Below are 21,056 nucleotides of genomic sequence, written 5' to 3'. Positions count from 1 at the left end.
ATGACAGAAGTAGTTGTGCACAGAATGAAAAAAAGAGAGAAATTGTTGGAAAGGTGTTGGGAGAGGGGGTTTCAGACGCTGTTTGACCATACGACAAGTACTCTGGCTGAAGTATGCTGGTGCCTTTAGTACTAAATTCTCACAATGTGACCGCTGCTATGACCCACGTCTACAAAATAATCCAAATATGGCATGAAATGACCTCGAAAACACTTTGTTTTCACATTGTGAGTACTTCTATCCATCATGCTGTGTACATATTTTTAAAATTAACATCGTAGCGCTGCAAATCACCAGGCATTCATGGCCCAATCTGACATGCCTCATCATACAGTCTGACACAGAATTTTATTAGATCCATCTCATATGAACATCCAATGAACCTGTAAGATCTCTGTTGTCGCGTAGTTTGTAGGGGCCTTACGCTGTTTGTACATGTTTGTCATCATAGCCCACAAAAATTTCAGTGAAGGCTGTTAACAAAGTGTTTTTCTTCAACTACAGCTGATGAGTGGATAGTATCCAACACGGAGCTGACAGAGAAGACCAAGTACACCATCACTGGGCTGACTCCAGGAACTAAAATAACAATTCGAGTCAAAGCCATCAACGCTGCCGGAGCCAGCAATCCACGTACCATTCAGCACTCCGTCCTGGTCAAAGAGGTTATTGGTGAGCTCTGAAAACTGCTGCGGAGATTTTTTGAGCATGAACTTCTCTGCTACTTGGCATAAAAGTTGTTGTTTTGAAGGAAAAGCTCGATATTGACACCTTATGGTCTGTTTCCTCCTCAGAACCACCCAAGATCCGCGTCCCCCGACACTTGAAGCAGACATACACCCGAAGAGTTGGAGAAGCAGTCAACCTCGTAGTGCCATTTATGGTACAGCAACCTCCCAATCGATCAATAATCGCTGTATCTCTGAGCATAATAATGGACTCTGTGTGTGTGATGTCTGCAGGGCAAACCCAGGCCGAAGGTCAACTGGCTGAAGGAGGGCAAGCCCATAGAGGCTACCCACGTCAGCATCCGCAACACAGACTGTGACAGCATCATCTTCATCCGCAAAGCAGAACGCAGCCACTCTGGAAAGTATGAGATGTCTGTGCAGGTTGAGAACCACCAGGACACGGCCATTCTGGACATACAAATCGTAGGTGAGTGAAGTCTTAAACAGAACTGGATTTAGATTCCTCAAAAAAGGCCCTAGAAGGTATTAAAAGTCTTAAATTGAATTAGAAAAAGTAAGTAAAGTTCCAAAGTCCAAATTGTCTGCTCATGATCTTTTCTCTGATCGTTAGACCTACCTGGGCCTCCTCTGTGTGTGACGATTGAAGATGTTTGGGGAGGAAATGTGGCTCTGGTCTGGACTCCTCCAAAAGACAACGGCAATGCCCCGATAACCGGCTACACCATTCAAAAAGCAGACAAGAAGACAATGGTGGAAGATTAACTTTACAAAATACTGAACTTGCAAAATGATCTGTATTCAATATTTACATTAACGTGCTTCGATCTGCTTTATAGGAGTGGTACACATGCATCGAGCACTACCATCGCACCTGCATCACCATTACAGAGCTGGTGGTAGGGAACGAGTACTTCTTCAGGATCTTTGCAGAGAACATGTGCGGCCTGAGCGAAACTGCCACCCAAACCAAGAAAAGCGCCCTCATCGTCAAAGAAGGTAAAACTGACTGGTTACTAGTAAATTCTGATGGGGGAAAATGCTTCCAAAGTCAGAACCTTGGAACAAATTTCACGTTGTCGAAAAGTTGTTGTTTCATTTGCTGACTATTTTTTTCCACAGCCGTTATCTGAAAGGTACTGTCAGTGATGTTTTCCACCCTAAAGTGGGGGTTACGCTATGACTGACAGGCCTTTTAACAGTGGTGTTGTAAACTCAGCCGATGATAAACAAAAGAATGTTGTCTTTCCCTCATCACTTAGGGGATTTCCCACATGATACCACCGCTCAGCGTCAGTATCATGCAAAACCCCATTCCTTTACCCTTCCCCCAACAGGCATGCAGCTTAAAACACAGGATTACAGCGACCATGACTTCAACGAGGCGCCAACGTTCACGCAGCCGTTGATCAACACTTTTGCTATTGCCGGTTACAACGCTACTCTCAACTGTAGTGTCCGTGCCAACCCAAGGGTAGGTGGGAGAACCACAGGTAAAAGTGTTGCATGTATAGATTATACCCAGGTAAATATACAAGTTGATCATGTTGTATTATAAGACTGATTCTCTTCCTAGTATGCCAAAAAACAGTACCTATTTTTGTAGTTTTGGCCATCATTGGTAATAATAATATTGTATTTGCTGCTGACGTTTCTGTTGTCTGACTGCAGGCCAAAGTGATCTGGATGAAGAATAAGATCGCCATCCAGGACGACCCACGCTACCGCATGTTTAGCAACCAGGGAGTATGTACTCTGGAGATCAGGAAGCCCAGCCCCTATGATGGTGGCATGTACACCTGCAAGGCCACCAACGACCTGGGAGAGGCCCAAGTGGACTGCAAGCTGGAGGTCAAAGGTCAGTTCGGACCAGGGGACAAGCTCAGCGTGCCTCCCTGGGTACCTGTCTCTATCTGAGTCTGGTTTCCCAAAGCCTTTTCGCCTCTCTAGTTTAATTTCTTCATTACTACAGCCTCTTATGAGTGCCTCTGCAGAAAATTAATTGAAGAATATTTGTGTCTTTATCTAAAAAAAAACAAACAGATGAATCATTTTTAATCAAAATCATCTGTCACCTTTGTATGAGGATGCAAAGGTGGCTTTGGGAAACCAACTCCACTGGAGTGTTTGAACTGTGTGTCGCAGTGCTCCCAAAGGGATGATCACATACGCGGCGGACATGTAAGTATCTGGATTTGGTTGCACCAGCTATTTGTAAATTCATGGCTACCGTTGTGTGTAAAGTCCATCTGAAGTTCTGAGTAACTTAGCTAGCTTCTGGTGATTTCCTAAATTGGGTTGCACAGTTAAAACTTAAGGAATGTCTTAGCTAGTAGATATGTAAATTAGTTGCTAGGAAACATCTGTAGCACCGTCCCAATCTAAAGCAATCAACAGGAAGTAACTGTAGCATCACGAGCTGTAATGGGGCTCCTTAAAAACTTGGTATTTCACCTGGATGGTTTGGTTTTGTAGGACGTAGCAGTGCATGCGATGCTGCACTCATCTCTCATCACCCTGAAGGGGATTCTTTCACAACAATGACCCGCTAGCTGTACATTATCCCTTACTTGTTATCCCGAATGTTAAATTATAGAACCTTAACGTTACCAGTTTGTCAACAAATTTAACGCGAATCTCTCGGCGAGTGTATGAGAGTTAAGTTGTGTGCGTATGCGTGTGTGTGTGTGCTAGAGAGTGAGTCAAGTAATTTGGATTAATGTTTTTTAGATTTATTCCTGGGTGCCTTCATCTTTATTTTCTAGTAACATTATAACGTTATGATGGTCAATTTGAGAAATTATCAGCAGTCAGGTAAAAGTCCTTTGAAAATCTGCAGCCGTGCCAACAGTAACGTTACAAGGGGCAAAAAACGTGTATCTTCGTAAATTGATGATCACAAAAAAATCTTAAAAATCATCTCAGTTTGAAGTTACAATAAGGCATGAGGTCTCCTGTCGGTTAAATCTTGGTGAATCGTAACATAACTGCAGAAAATAACAGCTTTTGGAGGCCAAACAATATATTTAACTTTAACTGTCAATCATTAGTTAATGTAGGTTTGACTTTACTTTATTGATATATGCATACATGAAGAAATATTTCTGTCAGAGTTATGTGAGATTATGTTAACCTAGCTAATGTTATTTGGTCATTTAAACTAATATAGTAGCATAATGTTTTGTAATTTGAGATGTAGTTTTTGTGAAATGTAATTTAAAAGCATAAAAATCAAGTGTCGGGCCAGATATGTCGACCATATTATCTCTTTTACTCTTGACTCTAAACAAGCTAATGTCCACAAGTGAGAACTAGTTTGTGTGGTGCAACCCGTTTGAATGTAGTGATGTCTACAATCTCCAATTTGCTGTTTGAACTTATGAACAGTTGGTGCAACATGTAGAGGTTTATCCCCTTCGTGTCTTCACACAACTCTATCCAGTCCAGTCCATCCGGTCATCTTGTTCATCCTCACAACACGCCACCTCCACACACAGTCTGTCACCAGTCACACCTTCAGTATTCATAACATATAGAGCTGTGATGTTTTTGTGTCCTAGTGTCTCCTTTATGGCACACAGTTTAACTCCTCATATAAAAGAGTTCAGTAATAACTCAACTGTATTCCCTGGTGCACACATATAACTCCATGTAAACATTTGGTTAACCCCTCTTCTCTTCTCTCTCCCCCAGTCCAAACTCAAGAATTGTGAATGTATGTTCTCATATAAGGTAAGCTTTCATATGGTTTTGGCATATGAAGCTTATGTCATTCATTATGCATCTTTCAGCCAGCTTGTAACCTCACTTTTCTGAGTCGATGGGCAGCTTTTCCTCTTCATGAAAGCAGGTCACAGAGAAAGAACAAGTGAAATCGGGCATTAATGAAACAAAGGTTTGCATGAAAAGGTTGGCCGAGTTATTCTCCAGTTCCGCTTTGCTGGCTGAATTTAACGGCCCTGTTTTGAATATTTGAATTGATTGACATGGTCGTTGGTGTGAAATGGAGTGAATTCAAAGACTACCTCTCATGTATTTTGTGCCACAGACAAGGTGAGTAAAACGTTTTGCAAACTTGCTAACCTTTTGCCGAGAAATCCAGAGCTGGGACTGAGTTTTATATTGACATGACGTCTACGTGACGGCTTTTTTTTCTGCTGTTAATTGAAATCATACAGGATCCAAACAAAGCATACTACTAACACTGGGTATTTTCCACGTTCTGTTTGGAACCGAGTGATGAGTCGTGTATGAGAGCTCCTGTTGTGTTCCTTAGCTTACAGTGGTGGAAAGTAACATTTACTCAGGTATTGTAATTAAAGGAATATTTTTTTGACATTTTGGGATGTATGCTTAGTTGCTTTCTTGCAGAGAGATGAGATGATTGATAACACAGATATGAAGCTACAGATAATTAATAAAATCGACCTACCAGCATCTCTAAAACTCAGCGATTAACAAGTTATATCTAACAACAACACGTTGTGATTTTATTAGTAGTTATATATGTTGGACTATCTTTAAGAGGTGCACAGTAATTTACTGGAGTCTTCTTGTTTCCAAAAGTGTCTCCAGTGAGAGGAGTGAACATGAACACAGATTATAACAGATTATTTTGCCGCATATAGTCACTAAAGTAAATATTGGACCCATTTTTCACGAGCCACGTATCTTCTTCAATCATTCAAAATTAACTTTGTTCGAGACCTTTCTCTGTCTCAGCCACACACTCTCGAGATCTGGCAACTAGCGTTCACGAACGCCCTTGCTGACTAATTTTTCGTAATGCTAAATATGTCTGTCAGCTGAGTAAATATCTAATGTTAGCAAAAGAAAATATAAATACATAATGCAAATATAATCTGCTTTCATCCATCCACACAACACTTCCAAACGAGGATGGGTGATGATGCCATGAGCGCGTCCACTTAGGAGTCATGAAGTGTATATAATTTCAAACCATTGGCGGAGCTTGAAATGAATGTATGAGTATCTTTGCTTGTACTTTACTTGAGTACTTCCACTTTATGCAGCGTCATACTTATACTCTAGTATATTTCAGTGGAATAATGTGCATATTTTTTCATTGCATATTTTTACTATATGACATTTATTTGACAGATAGTCAGTAGTTACTCTGCAGATTAAGATTTTATACACAAAATGTGATCACCAGCCTCTAAAATATCATGATTTGTGATAGGTGTAAATGACCAACAGTGTATAAATTAATTCAAATTAGCTCATTCAACAACAGTAAAATGCTGCTTACATGCTATTTTATCTGAAATAATAACAATATGTAAATTAACACTTTAACTTTTGTTACTTTAAGTATATTTCGCCAATAATACTCCTGTACTTTTACTTGTAACAGAGTAAATTTGCACTGTAGTATTATTGATACTTCACTTGAGTAAAGCATCTGAGTACTTCCACCACTGTTAGCGTATTGTGGATGACTAAAGGCAGTGTATGCTTCAATAATCTGGTATTTCTCAGAGCTGTTGGACCTGCATTGTATTTCAGTGATATCAACTACGCTTCTGGTTCTGCAAGCCTGTGCAGAGATTTACAAACTGACCACCTTTTCTTCTCACTCTTTATCCAGTGGTGTGAACTCCTCCCTTCTTTTGCATTCAGTTTGTTCTGCTTGGTCAGCTTCTCACTCTTCTTATTTCTTCCTCTCTCTCTGTTTTTCACTCTCCACATCTACCTCTGTCCCTCCCGAGAATATTATAAGAGAGTTTTTCCTCTCGTCCCTCAGGAGGCTTCACCTTCTACGAACTCATGCAACGCGGAGTGCCCCTACACCTGATTGACAAGTACATGAACGAGAAGGTTGTCGAGCAAGACAAGTAAAATCGGACAGAGTGCAATGAGACACTTAATAGCTTTTGCAGACATCTGCCGCCACTAGTGATCCTCTTCTTTCCCCTACGGAGGACAGCGGCCTGGAGGTCGGATGGAGGGATGATGGAGGAGTGTGTGGGGAGGGTGTACTAGTCTGTGGTGTGGCATGCTGTGTGCAGGTTTAGAGCTAGTTACCATAAAAAAAAAAAAAAAACACCAGCTCATTTCTTTGTCACCCTCTTGTGTTCAAAAGACTCTGTTTCAGCTCAGATGCATGCTGGCAATGTTTTGGTTCTAGCTTTGATAAGTACATGTAATGTGTAAAAAAAAACATATACAAAAAAGCACATATTTAGCACAGTATTTACATGTTGCTGGGAGTGTCTGTTGAAGGTGAAAATGTATTTCCGGGGTCTGAAAGAAGGAAAAGGGAATGTATAAACAAAGGTTTGGTGTTTGTATGGTGTGTCAGAACTTCTAAGGAAAAAATGCAAATAGACCAGAGTAATGTTGGATAAATGATGTGTTGGATAACAATGTGTTGACCCTTCTAAGATAATTCACATTAATATTTGTTCATTTCACTTTTTCTGTTTAATAAGTGAGAAAATGTAGAGGTTTACACACGGTCCATATTCTGCATGACACATTATGCTTTTTGGATTCATATTTGACTTGAGGCTTGATTGATGCCTCATGTGCGCATGCATTTACCTTTGTAATTATGACCCATGGATTACAATAAAAAGTCACTTAAAATGTGTTTTTGTTTTGAGTACTGTTTTTGGTTGGATCTTTTATAATAGTACAACTACTGTATCTGACAGATTTATTATGGTGTAAAAGGTGGACCAAAACATGGACTTATAAACTCAATTTTTAAATACTGCTTTCATGCATAGACAAATAATTTGCATGTAATTTTGTGGAAACTTGTCCCCAAATATCTTTCTTTATAATTTAAAGAATTAGGCTGTACACCCCACTATGTCCTAAGACAATATATTAGACACAGAATATGCTCTTAAAGTGGGTGGGCCTCCATATTTACATGATGGCTTTGACATCGTCTGCAATATATTAAATTCCACTTGACTTGAAATTTATGCAGGGAAACAAAGACAAAAAAACGAATAAATGTAATTATATGTATTGATCATATATGGATAAATATGATATGGATGTTCCATTGGGTTATTCCAGTATATTAAATATAATAATATAAATATAAATTAATTAAGGATTCAATATTTCTTCACCAGAATTAGTTTAAGGCAGTGTGGCTTTATTTATTTATTTTTTATTTTTTGCATTCAAATATAAGACAAAGGACAAAACACTGACACACTATACATATACGTACTGTTAGACAACACTACAACAACAACAAATTGTGTACAACATCATGTACAAGGCAGTGTGGATTTAGACTTTCATGTCAAAAAATTAAATGCATATAAAAAATAACAGTTAATAAAATTTAATTAGTTAAATACTGTCAGAATTACTACATTTGGAGTGGAAATATAAAGTTATATCTTCAACCTAAATATAGGAATACAAACCAGGATGAGTTGCATTCAAACATGAATATGTGAATATTTTAATTTACTGATGGAATTAATGGATAAACGACTGGTTCTCATTTCGTGTTTGCTTACTTGTAGTTTCACTTTTGTATTTTTCACATGCTAACTTTTGACATTTAATACAGCATATAATGGTTTAAATTGTACATTTTCTTAACTTCCCCTAGAGCTACTATGGAAGAGTGCAATCTATTTATTTATTTATTTATTTATTTATCCCTTTAATTTTTTTTCTTTCTGTTATTTTTGTTATTATATTATTTGATATAATTTAAGTCATCTTTTCCTATGTTACTATGTCTTAATGTGTTTATAAATGAATGAATTATCCTCAATTAAAATAAACATTTTTAAACTTCCCCAAGAGCATAGTACAGTCTATTTATTTATTTATTTATTTATTTATTTATCCCTTTAATTTATTTACTGCTCCCTAATATTTTTATTACATTATATTATATATAATTTAAGATAACTTTTCTTTTTTTTAATAATTTATTTATTTTCCCCTTTAATTTATTTTTCTGCTCCCTATTACTTTGTATTACATTATTTGATATAATTTAAGTTATATTTTCCTATGTAACTATGCCTAAATATTTGTAAATGAATGAATAATCCTCAATTAAAAAAAAAAATAAAAAAAATAAATATTCAAACTTCCCGGTGCACCAGCCATATCATTCCCTTCCGGTGTCCTCGCTTCCTGCCGAGACCAGACGCAGTCAGAAACGTCCGGTGGAGTTTCGACATCTCATAAGGTTCCGGTTCTGTGGAAATGGCCTCGTCTATTCACCTAGCTACAAATGCCAAATGAGCTGTTATTTGTCGGACTCGGCCGAGAGAAGATAGCCCCTGCCTGAGGCCACCTATCTGGAAGTTTGTTACGGTAATTAGAGGAGTGATTAGGCAGTAAACAATGCAACATTTGCCGTGGCCAGAGCCGCTGTCACCAGCACAACTGAAGCGGCTGGAGGAGCATAAATACAGCGCCTCTGGTCGGTCTCTGTTTGAGCCGCCGTGTCAGATCTACTGGAACTGGCTCGTCCAGCAAATCCCGACATGGGTCGCACCAAACACCCTGACTATTGTGGGACTGATGATCAACATCCTCACCACGGTGGTGCTCGTGTATTATTGTCCCACGGCAACAGAGGAGGTGAGTAAAAAGCGACCTTGGCACAAAGTTTCTACAATTACCTCTCTGGTATGGAAAGAATGCCCAGCCTCCATTCACAAAATGCGTAAATTAAAGTTGTGTGGCCACTTGCGCAAACTCAGCATGCCTCGAAAGCCTCTAATTTGAGATATTTCCTGAATCAGAGTCTATATTTTAATTCGGCATACATTTTAGCCTCCTAGCTACTCATACTTTAATGACATTGCCCACTTCATTGACAGGGTCACCCTTGCTCGAACCCCAATTACCTCTCTGGTATGGAAAGAATTCCCAGTCTCCATTCACAAATTGCGTAATTTAAAGTTGCGTTGCCACTTTCGCAAACTCAACATGCCTCAAAAAGCCTACATTTGAGATAGTTAGTGAATCAGAGTCTATATTTTAATTCGGCATACATTTTAGCCTCACAGCTACTCATACTTTTATAACATTTCCCACTTCATTAACAGGGTCACCTTTGCTCGACTTATGGTGTGGAAAGAATGCCCAGCCTCCATTCACAAATTGCGTTATTTAAACATGCGTTGCCACTTTCACACACTCAACATGCCTCAAAAAGCCTGAATTTGAGATATTTCCTTAATCAGAGTCTATATTTTAATTCGGCATACATTTTAGTCTCATAGCTACTCATACTTTAATGACATTTCCCACTTCATTAACAGGGTAACCTTTGCTCGAACTACAATTACCTCTCTGGTATGGAAAGAATGCCCAGCCTCCATTCACAAAATGCGTAAATTAAAGTTGCGTGGCCACTTGCGCAAACTCAACATGCCTCCAAAAGCCTACATTTGAGATATTTCCTTAATCAGAGTCTATATTTTAATTCGGCATACATTTTAGCCACACAGCTACTGTCACATAGATGAAGAAGCTAAATTTAACCATTTTTTTCTACTCGAGAATTGATCAAAATGATCAATAATCCCTCCAAAATACCACATTAAGACACCAAGACCTTGAGGAACTCAATAGAAAAAGCCATGCTGTGATTTGGTGTCAAAAACTTTTGACATTTGGAGATTTCTGCAAGAATTGCATTTTTCGGTGATTGCATAGCAATTACTTCTGTTCATTAGGCTGTGATTATCCTAGAGGTCACCACAGGTCATTTTATACAGTGAGGTCATGTTTCAAAAAAATGGTCTCACTATGTGAAATGGCTACTATGGGGACTAACATCATCATCAATTTATTTTCTGCTCCCTATTATTTTTATTACATTATTTGATATAATTTAAGTTAACTTTTCCTATGTTACTTTGCCTCAATGCTAGTAAATGAATTAATTATCTTCAATTAAAACAAACATTTTTAAACTTCCCCAAGAGCTACTATGGAAGAGTACAGTCTATTTATTTATTTATTGATTTATTGATTTATTGATTTTTTTCCTTTAATTTATTTTCTGCTCCCTATTATTTTTATTACATTATTTACATGTATTACAGCTATCATACTTTAATAACATTTACACTTCATTAACAGGGTCGCCCTTACTCGCTAACGCCAAACGCAAAAGGTTCGCTCAATATTAAAGAGAGTTGATGTTTTAGTGAAATATACCCTGTTTTATGTATGGCAGTGTAAGCCGAATTATAGACCGTCTCCCGATGATTCAGGAGACGTATTAAAACACAAGGTGTTCACGTTTTGTATGACCACATACAAGCGAGGATGCTTTAAATTGACATATTTTTATAATGGGATTAGGTGTGACATCGCATCCCCTACAGGGAATATCGTGGTCTTTCATGGATGTTCTTGGAAAGTTGTCAGCTTTGACGTGTTGTTGTGTGTTGTTATTATCTGCATAGGCTCACGTGATGTGGTGCTGTTGATGGTGAAAACACAGATATTTGAAGGAAAATGCTGTTATATTCTTCAGTTTACCATTAGAAAGGAGGCTAACCATTGGAATTAATAGATTTGAGTGCTTATAACAGTAAAAAATAGCTGTTAAGATGACTAAATTGATGTGAAATGGCTCCAGATCTACCTCTAATGTAGTCTCCGCTACACATTAACCTAAAATGTATACCTCAAATACACTGATAGGCCTTACAACAAACCTATGACCTATGATCCAGTTAACTTGTGTCATCAGGTTCACTGTGGAGCAGTGATCCATGCAGGACATGCATAGGTGTGTGTTTATCAGACTTACACCTTTGTCCAATCCAACTATGAATGAGAACCTTGTAACTAAGTCCACAGTCTAAGCGGCATGCTGTTACTGTCAAATTCCACATGTGCAAAGACATTCCCTTACTCATTATTTAGTGTTGCATAAGGCAAACCTGGGCCCTTCTTCATAGATTTGTATGAAAGTCCCATTCCTGTGCAAACAAACATTCGTGAGAGCAATTTATATGCACCAATGGACACACAGTTCAGAGATCTCCCTGAACTGTGACCTCTGATAACCCTAATCAAGTGGACTCTGTCCCCACCAGTCCATGAGGCATTTAAGACAAGAAAACAGCAGGATCTCTGAATATTTCAGGACAGCATGAGATTCTTGATCATCTCTCTGCAAACACAGACTATCTTTGTCTCTCTCTCTCACGCACTTATACACACATTGTAGTGGTAAACACACTGGGTTGGCTGCCTCTAGTGTCCAGATGGTCTTTAACCTCCACCCCAGTTAGAGAGAACTGAGCCACAGCTGGAATCACTCCTTTCACCATGCCTACAGTATACACACTGATACACGTGGTGTGTGTGGATGGTGAGACACTAAAATACACTTTCCCAACACTTGTATTACTACTCATAAGTTGCTGTTTTACTGTAAGTAATGAGGTGCTGATTTAAGAGGAGAGGAAATTAAGAAAAATCTGGTGAATACATTTAGTAGTAAAATCATAATGTGCATACATTGACAGTTGTTTTTATCAAACATGCACAGCCTCACAATAATTCTGCATCCTCTTAGCATGGAAATAGAAACACACAAGTCATGATCCATTTAGTTTGTAGATAACAGCCTATCAAGTAGCCACACCCATTAAATTTGTGGCATTTGCTGAGTGAAATAGCACTTCTGATATTTTCCCCTGAGGGTTCTGACTTTATTTCATAAGTGTATTCATTTATCAGTCCACATCCACTTTAAAAACCCTGCAGGAAATACTACATGTGATATACTGTGTGTAAAATGAGACTGTTTTGTAAGATTTTAATTCATAACATCTGAAATATTTGCATAAGATATGATATTGATATAGTTATGAAACTGACAAAAACAGTGACCTTTGCTTTATGGCTGCAACTAACTATTATTTTCATTACAGACTAATCTGCTGATAACTGTCTCGATTAATCATTTGCTCTATGTGATTAGGGTTGTAACAGTATCAGATTTCCATGGTACAATAACCATCTCAGAAAATATCAGTTTCACGGTATACGGTATTAAACTATTATTTATTTATATTATTATTTATATTATTATTATTATTATTATTGTTATCAGTTACAATTACCCTTAAAGGAATGAAAACCAAATTATAATAAACAGAATTAAAAACCTAATCAAAGAATAGCATGTAACTATAATATGTTATATAACTAAAGCATGTTAGTTTACGGCACTATAGCATGTAATTAACTACTAAATGAAAAATAACATCAGCTGTGAGCTTTTAGAATGATGTCATTTGATTATTAGCAATTAACATATACTGTAGGTGTGCGACAGTGCAGCCGGGCTGCTCCTGTCTGCACCTTTAACTCACACACTCACTCACTTATGTCAGTTTTTTTTCAATACCATAGATAAGCAAATGTAGATGGTATGATAACCGTGAACGTTCATACCACAGTATACGTTGATACCAGTATACAACCCTATATATGATGTCAGAAAATAGTGAAAAATGTCAATCCCAGTTACCCAGAGTCCGAGGTGGCATCTTGAAATGTCTTGTTTTGTCCGACCAACAGTCAAAAATTCAAAAGTATTCAGTTTATAATGATATAAAATGGACAAAAGCAACAAAATATTCACAATTGAGAAGCTAGAACTGGGGATTTTTTTGACATTTTTTACTTGAAAAGTTACTTAAACGATCAAATCAATTATCAAAATAGTCACAGTATTTTCTTCGCGTTGAATAATTGATAAATCAGCCAATTGCTTTAAAGGTTCTATGTATGGAATTCAGAGCATTAATATAGCATCAAACAACTATCGTCTAAGTAAAGATATTGAGGAGTAATGTCTACCTGAGCAGAGAATGAAGTCGCTCTCCCTCTGTGTGTGTTGTAATCAGTGTTTCTCTGTGCTTTGTTGACATCGGCAGGCCGGCCGCGTGTGCTTTTAGTGCATTTGAGCGTGCTCTCGTACGACGGTTACACCTGATAACGGCATCCTGACCTACGGCATCGTCGCGGAAACATAGCATCCACCCTCCAGTTCCCCCTCAGGTTAACACTGTTAGCTCTGTCCACACTGTTGCTGTGTTTTGCACTGTTAGCGCTTTTAGCACTGTTAGCTATGAGCTGCTGGCTCAGCTGCCGCCATCTTGAGAGCCGTGCGGAGGCAATAAAAATGCTCCCAAACTCACATTTAGCACCTTTAAGCGCTAGCTTGCTTTTCCTAAGTGCGTGTGTTGCTTCAACATAAGGACCGGGCTGTGGTCCTTCTTGTGAGCAGGGATCTCTAATTAAAGTCTCTCCCACCCTCAGGCTCCAGCATGGGCCTTCATATTGAGCGCTCTGGGCCTGTTCATCTACCAGTCGCTGGACGCCATTGATGGGAAGCAGGCCAGGAGGACAAACAGCAGCTCAGCTCTGGGGGAGCTCTTTGACCACGGCTGCGACGCTGTCTCTACAGGTGCTGTACCGAACCCAAACTATTAGTTTTTGATATTATTATTATTCAGGAATCAGGGAGTGATATTCATTATTTGTTTGTTATCTTTCGTCCTTCAGTCTTTGTTGCTGTGGGAACATGCATTTCATGTGGAATAGGAAGATACCCAGACTGGATTTTCTTCTGTGGTTTTATCGGGATGTTCATGTTCTTCTGCGCCCACTGGCAGACCTACGTGTCCGGGACCCTCCGCTTTGGCCTGTAAGTCACACCATCATCAGCGTAACAATGCAGATGCTGCTCTGCTCATATATAACTGTGAAACCGTTATATTGTCACCTAAATTAAAAGGGGCTCTGTGTAAGAATCAGAAATTGCTTGTTAACAGTGACACCTGTGGCCGTTAAGTCAACGAGAGTCAGCGTCCTGTTGCATGTGCTCGCACTACGTAGACGCGAGCGAGCATCGGTCAAAACAAGGAGGCAATACACACCAGACTGAATTTGATTGACAGGCATCATGTTGATTAGTTGTTAGCAACATTAGCCAGCTAAAACCACAATATCGTTCTATATTTCACATGCTTGGCAGTAATGTTAACTTACCAAACGAAGGTCAACAATTAAAAAACATTCATATATGTAGAAAAAAATTACATACAGTTCCTTTAATAATCTCACTCTACCGTTCCTTTCTTCACAGGATTGACGTCACAGAGGTGCAGTTCGCCATCATTGCCATGTACTTGATGTCGGCCTTCGGAGGTGTGAGCCTTTGGCAAAGCACGGTAACTGAGAATGACGTACATATTGTACAGTCACATGTACAGATGCTCAGATACTGTACGCACACACAGGAACACTTTTCATTTCACCTTGTATTAGTAAAAGTTTTCTCCTCCCATTAGTTTGATTATCTACTCAGTTCCTAGTTTTTAGTCGTCATTCTAGTCTTTAAATAGAATTTGTGTTTTACTTTTACTCTGTGCTGCCTTTGGAGGCTTGACTTAACATCACATGAGAGAATTGAGAAGGTAAATATGGGTAGCTAACGCCATGGCAACAGGTCATCTGTCGGACATGATCTGGCTCAAAAAGCTGATGATGTCACCCGCATTGTTTTTATTTTTTTTTGCTTTGCCCTCCCATCACGCTCGGCATGCCTGCAGCTTTCATATAGGCGCCCATTCTTCTTACTATAAGGAGAAGGCTTAGTGTCTTTGCATTAATTTGACCTTCACGTGTTTCCGTAGTTGCCCGTCATCGGACTGAAGCTGTACATCTTCCCCATCATTGGCATCATCAGCGGCGCCCTCTACTCCTGCTACAACTACTTCCACGTCATTTTGAATGGAGGTGTCGGCAAAAACGGCTCAACTGTGGCTGTAAGTCAACACTTTAATGTCAGGAGATGGAGTTTATATAGCAGATACTCTATTGTGATGCATGCTTAATAACATTCTCTCTGTTTAGGACACCAGCGTGCTGACTCCTGGTTTCCACATCGGCCTCATCCTCACGCTGGCCTTCATCATCTTCAAGAAGTCGTCCAGCCAGCTGTTCGAGCACCACCCCTGTCTCTACGTGCTTGCCTTCGGCATGGTCATCTCCAAGATCTCCAACAAGCTAGTGGTACGTCCAATAAATTGTCATAACTCAAAAACTCATTGAATTATGCTCCCTCTGTTGCATCTGTGTGAACCCATTTTTAGGATTGTTGTTTTTCATGTTTCCTCTGTTTGTATATAGGCAGGTCATTTAGTACAGTATGTATTAATCCGTGTTTTCTTTCCCTCGTGTGTATCTCTGCAGGTCGCACACATGACCAAGAGTGAGTTGTACCTCCCGGACACAGCCTTCGTCGGCCCCGGCCTCCTCTTCCTCAACCAATACTTCAACAGCTTCATCGATGAGCACATAGTCCTCTGGATCGCCATGGTCAGTGTTTGATACATTTATAGTATTAACGGTCTCTTTGTTTTTTGTTAAAGGGTACTCCAAAGATTTAACACCCTTGACTACTAATCAGCACTCAACATGTACTAAGTGCAACCACTGAGTTGAGCTACTGACTATTATAGCTGTCGCTTGGCGGTACATAACCAATCACTTCTATTTGATTATTATCAGTAAGAAGTTTGGACGTTTTGAGAGATTGGCCTGTTCAGTTTAGATTTTAAAGTGATGAAAACAAAGACCCGATTTGCATTCAGAGCTGCCCAAAATGCAGAAACGGCCTTACATTTAATGGTGTGAAATGATCTCCATGGTGGCTGTTTGGATACTGTGGTGCTTCTTGAGGCTGCACCCATGACTCACCCAAAAAACAGAAGCAAACTTATCTTTAAGACCGTTGCAGAGAAAACTAGAAAAAACAACCAAACAGTTTAACACACCTTTTTCTTTTGAATTCTACACATTCTTATGACAACTTAATCAAATCAGGTGTGGAAACCAGAGCTGCAGTAAAAACTTGCAGGGCAGGTGGTGACTAACAAGAAAAATACATGGAGTCTATGTACACGTAAGCACAGTGTGGTTCTTAGTCCTGTTAGTGTGACTTTCACTTTAGCCGCCGTCTAATCAGGGACTCCTTACAGCTGTAGTTCAAGATTCAGTTCAAAGTTCCTTCGGTGAGATGACTTGACATAAACCTTCCTTCAACATCCATGACGCAGGTTATGTCTACTGGCTTTGGTTTAATACTGCTCAGCTATGTTTTGGTCAAACGCAGGTTGAATGCATTGCTCATAATCACTGTGTGGTTCGCAGGGTTTATGTGTGAAGAGTCTGAAGAGATAAAACTCCAACAACAACTTTATTATTAGACCATCACGTTTTGGCTTGTGGCATTGAAAAATAAGCAGTTCTCAGTGTCAGGGGGAGCAGGACTGACAACTAGTGCTTTAAAGAACAATATGTTGAGTTAGACTGCTTAGTTAGACCCACTAGTATTTTTAAACTTAAGGAACTGAGGGTTTGTTGCAGTCCTAAGAGGCCCTGCACACCCGGACTGGTGTTTCCAGTTATACTGGCTCTTTAGATCTCAAGTCACAACAGGAAAACCACAGCTGTCACTAATGACATTAACTACTCCTGGTGTTGTGTAAGCTGGCTTACTGGGACACTTACATATAACAGAGCCATGGTTAATGTTATCAGTTACACTCAGTTGTACTTTTCCTGCTATAATAAGTCAAAGGGTTCGTTCCAATCAAGCGGCAACCTCCGGTGCTGAGAAATGAAGCCAACGCAGAAGTGCCAAGTTCTTCGAATGGCCACTTAACAGCAGAAATAAACATGTTTACGGCCTGGTACAAAAAAACAACTCTATAGCTAATTTCCCCGTTCATGACAACTGTACGGGGGTGAATTTTATATACAGTAACTCACCCGTTTAAGTTATATTAAGGCTTAAAGTTCGGTATAATTGAGGGTGTGTCCACTTTGGGTGACAGTTGGGTGCTGTAGGTTGCGAGCTGTCTACTCTGTTGCGTCACCTGGGTTGCCTCAGCTCCACCGACGAACCACCTCTTTGACCATTTTTGGATTAGCCGTGAGTAAGGCTGTGTCATCACTGCCAAGATGGCGATTGCAAATAAAAGTACAGGGAATTACATAAAATACCCAACAATTAAATAAGATAGGAAGTGTGTTAGTAATACTAAAATAAGTGCCACAATTAATGTCATTGCTGCTTTTCCCGTGTAGGAAGTGGATGGTTCGTCTACAACTAAAACTTATTAGTGGGTTAATGTTTTTTTTTTTTTTAAATGGAGCACTTCATATGGTAGTTTCCATAGATTTATTTAATGATAGACTTGTAGTTATGTCACCAATACTGCAGTTGTGGTTAAGTATATTTTTATCCCCTCCATCTTTCTCCAGGTCTTCTCTCTATGTGATCTAGCGCGCTACTGTACGGGCGTGTGCCTCCAGATCGCCTCCCACCTGCGCATCCAAGTCTTCAGCATCACGCCGCCGAGCAACGGCCACCGCGACTGACGGCATGCCTGGCGGGAGGAGGCGGGGGGAGACAAGGACCTCTCCCCGCTCCTGAAAGCAGACGATGACGAGGAGGGACCCTCTTCAACCCCGAGCCACTGCAGCCTTGACAAAGTGACCACTTCTGATTAAAACTGCCTCTGCCACAGGATGGAAAAAAACAAAAAACAACTCAACACTACAAAACCAAAAAATAGGAAAAAAAAGTCTTGAAAAGCATGGATCTATTGAATGGAAAATTACACGGAGTTTCCCTTGAATTCCTCATTGGCTGTTGTAGCCAATACGTTTTAATTTAGACATCATGCATGTTGTCAGATAATAAAGTTTAGATTTTTACATCTACTTTATGCTTAGTCAACTCAAATACCAAAATGTTTTCTTTAACAGGTTCTTTTATAGTTTGGGCAAATATCAAAACATTTGATCTGCTTTAAATTTAATTTGGGATTGTCGTATATGTAAGACTCATAAATACACGACAATAAATAAAGTAAATCTCTTTGATATTTGACCAAACTAAATGGATTACCTATTGAAAGTTTTTTTTTTTTAATCATTTGTTTTTATTTATGAAATGAATGTGACTCAATCGGACGTGAATCAGGGCTTGATCAAATTTTTTAAATGACCTTTAAAACCTCAAATAATTTCCAATGAAGTTTTGCAATGTGGACTGGCAGGTTTGTCAACGTGACGGGGTGACGGTCGGTGTTAGTGCTGAAAACGACGACAGGTTTTCTATCAGGCTTCTCTCACATACACCTTTCTATTAATATTTTTATTCTCTGTTCATTCATCTCATCCTGGAAAATAAAAAAAAACATCTCAACTCCGGCCTTTTAGAGCGCCGTCGACTGATGAAGCATTAACACACGACTCGTTCTGCTTTCTCTGTTCTTCTCCCTGAAGGGCTAATAGTTAATTATATGTGATTGTACAGAATTCAACTGAAAACGCCTTAAATATTTTTGTTGTAATTACTGTTTAACTTGTGAATATTTAAAACGGCTTTGTACTTTTTTTTTTTTCCACTAAAGTATCATACCAGATGCAACAATAGTAATAATACAATCCTACTGGACCTGTTCACTCATAACGTTTCTTCACTTACACAAATGTATATTGTGTATAGGTGAGTGATTCATTTGGTTGATTTTTGATTGAATATTACTCAATTGTTGTAATCTGACTGACTCATTATTCAGGTTCATTTGGTTCAAAAGGGATATTTCTGTAGTGCCGGTAAACTATATGAGGGTAAAAGACAATTCTTGAATTTTATTTGAAAAAATAAAATCCTCTCAGATTCTGCTTCTGCAGGATCATGGACATTATAAAGGAGCATGTCCTAAAAAGATGATGATTTTGCATAAATTACGACGGACTTTGGAACTATGCATTGAAATGTACAACTTTGATTTCAACACTATGTTGCACTGTTCAATAATACAGTAAAACACCTTTCTACTAACAGGTACTGTGTGAGTGGAAAAGATTGTAATAAAGAAAATATTTTTCATGTGAGTACTCAATCCTTGACTGAAGTAAAAGTCCCAATACCGCAGTGTAAAAATACTCCATTACAAGTAAAAACACCTGCATTCATAATAGTACTTAAAGGTCCCATATTGTAAAAAGTGAGATTTTCATGTCTTTAATATTATAAAGCAGGTTTAAGTCTTATATAAATACTGTGAAAGTATTGAAATGCTCAATCCATGGAGAAATACACACAGCCCTTATTCAGAAACTGTGCCTTTGAAAAAAGCTGTCAGGATTTCTGCATTTGTGATGTCACAAATATACAATATATCATATAATTAAAATAGAAGTGTCTCCTATATTCTATTTCTATGCAATATATAGACCGTTTCAAAGTTTTAAATGAAATGTGTCCCAGTTTATTTCCTAATGCAGTGAATGTGAATGACATCAGCTGACAGGAAGTAAACATGGACCCAAGCTGTTGCCTAGCAACGCAATTCCGTTGAAATGCACTAAAACGGAGCGTTTCAGACACAGGGTAAATACAGGCATATTCAGGCAGACAGTATGAGGAAAATAAAGTTTTTTTTGAACATTGCAACATGTAAACATGTTGTAGAAGAAACATAAAATACAAGTATGAACCTGAAAATTAACATAATATGGGACTTTAAGTTAAAGTACAGACATATCAAAACTGATGCAAAGTTTGACCAAATACCTGCAAAACTAATGACATAATGACACTAGACTAAGATGGTGAACATTGTAAACACAAGTATTTGTGAAATATTGGATGATTTATCCGTTTGGGGATCAAATAACATTTTAATAAAACAGCGTAAGAAGTCTTGAAAGCAAATGTCTCTTTGGTGGAAATGCTAACAACTCATAGACGTCTGAAACATAAGGGGTCCCAGCTAGATACTCATTTTTATTTACAGCCTTAATCTGAAAAGTAACTGTAATGGTCAAATAAATGTAGTGATGACATAAAATATATAATATTTCTTTCAGAGATGTAACTAATGGAGTATTTAACTATTGTAAAAAGGTCACTGAATGCAAAAGGCAGGACTGTTTTATGTTCTAGGGCCCTGATTGGTTGTTTTATTGATTGACATTTGTTCCACCAATCATGTGCAGCTAAGGTGATGATGTCACAGGCAGTTCTAATTATTGTCAATTAAGAGAGTATTAGCAGCAGGTAGAGAAAAATAACCTAAGATAGCTTAGCTTTGGGACTACAGTTGCTGAATTTTGTTGGTGTGCAGTCCAGAAAAGTGAGTAATGAACGTTTTCTCTGCACTTCCTGTTAGAAATGCATAAGGGAATTTATGGGAAAGGATGCAGTTAATTGCTGTTAGCCTAATTGCTATGGTTGCACTGACATATCAGGGAGGCAAGGAGCTGTGCAGGTGTTTCTAA

The 21,056-nt window shown here is 38.7% G+C and overlaps 2 protein-coding genes across 5 annotated transcripts in view; both read left to right on the top strand.

The window, feature by feature from the left end:
• Window positions 1-7,305, top strand: part of mybpc1 (myosin binding protein C1) — a 33,793-nt gene extending 26,488 nt beyond the window's left edge. For 3 of the 4 annotated variants that reach the window (XM_037760820.1, XM_037760818.1, XM_037760817.1), the window contains 8 exons: window positions 505-672; window positions 795-883; window positions 963-1,158; window positions 1,303-1,442; window positions 1,529-1,688; window positions 2,027-2,163; window positions 2,361-2,547; window positions 6,457-7,305. In XM_037760820.1, coding sequence (XP_037616748.1) covers window positions 505-672; window positions 795-883; window positions 963-1,158; window positions 1,303-1,442; window positions 1,529-1,688; window positions 2,027-2,163; window positions 2,361-2,547; window positions 6,457-6,551 — 1,172 coding nt within the window. In that variant the 3' untranslated portion in view covers window positions 6,552-7,305. Of the gene's footprint in view, window positions 1-504; window positions 673-794; window positions 884-962; window positions 1,159-1,302; window positions 1,443-1,528; window positions 1,689-2,026; window positions 2,164-2,360; window positions 2,548-4,382; window positions 4,422-6,456 lie in introns of all 4 variants that reach the window. The other variant, XM_037760819.1, reaches the window with a different exon arrangement.
• A 1,547-nt stretch (window positions 7,306-8,852) lies between these two features.
• chpt1 (choline phosphotransferase 1) lies at window positions 8,853-19,662 on the top strand. The gene is made up of 8 exons (XM_037760841.1): window positions 8,853-9,290; window positions 14,010-14,157; window positions 14,256-14,397; window positions 14,839-14,923; window positions 15,389-15,520; window positions 15,609-15,767; window positions 15,948-16,073; window positions 18,024-19,662. The coding sequence occupies exons 1-8, from the start codon at window positions 9,051-9,053 to the stop codon at window positions 18,138-18,140; spliced, it is 1,149 nt and encodes a 382-aa protein (XP_037616769.1). The 5' UTR covers window positions 8,853-9,050; the 3' UTR covers window positions 18,141-19,662.
• The last annotated feature ends 1,394 nt before the right edge of the window (window positions 19,663-21,056 follow it).

Source organism: Sebastes umbrosus, chromosome 23, assembly GCF_015220745.1.
Source record: "Sebastes umbrosus isolate fSebUmb1 chromosome 23, fSebUmb1.pri, whole genome shotgun sequence".
Lineage (NCBI taxonomy): Eukaryota > Metazoa > Chordata > Actinopteri > Perciformes > Sebastidae > Sebastes > Sebastes umbrosus.
The sequence above is the reverse complement of the archived record's forward strand: the minus strand, read 5'-3'. Positions and strand labels throughout refer to the sequence as shown.

What these genes read in the sequence shown, in the direction of transcription:
- chpt1 (XM_037760841.1), top strand. Translation starts at nt 9,051, where the DNA reads ATGCAACATTTGCCGTGGCCAGAGCCGCTGTCACCAGCACAACTGAAG. An exon ending in AAAACGGCTCAACTGTGGCT is followed by an intron (nt 15,521 to 15,608) that starts GTAAGTCAACAC and finishes CTCTCTGTTTAG; the next exon opens with GACACCAGCGTGCTGACTCC. An exon ending in AGATCTCCAACAAGCTAGTG is followed by an intron (nt 15,768 to 15,947) that starts GTACGTCCAATA and finishes GTATCTCTGCAG; the next exon opens with GTCGCACACATGACCAAGAG.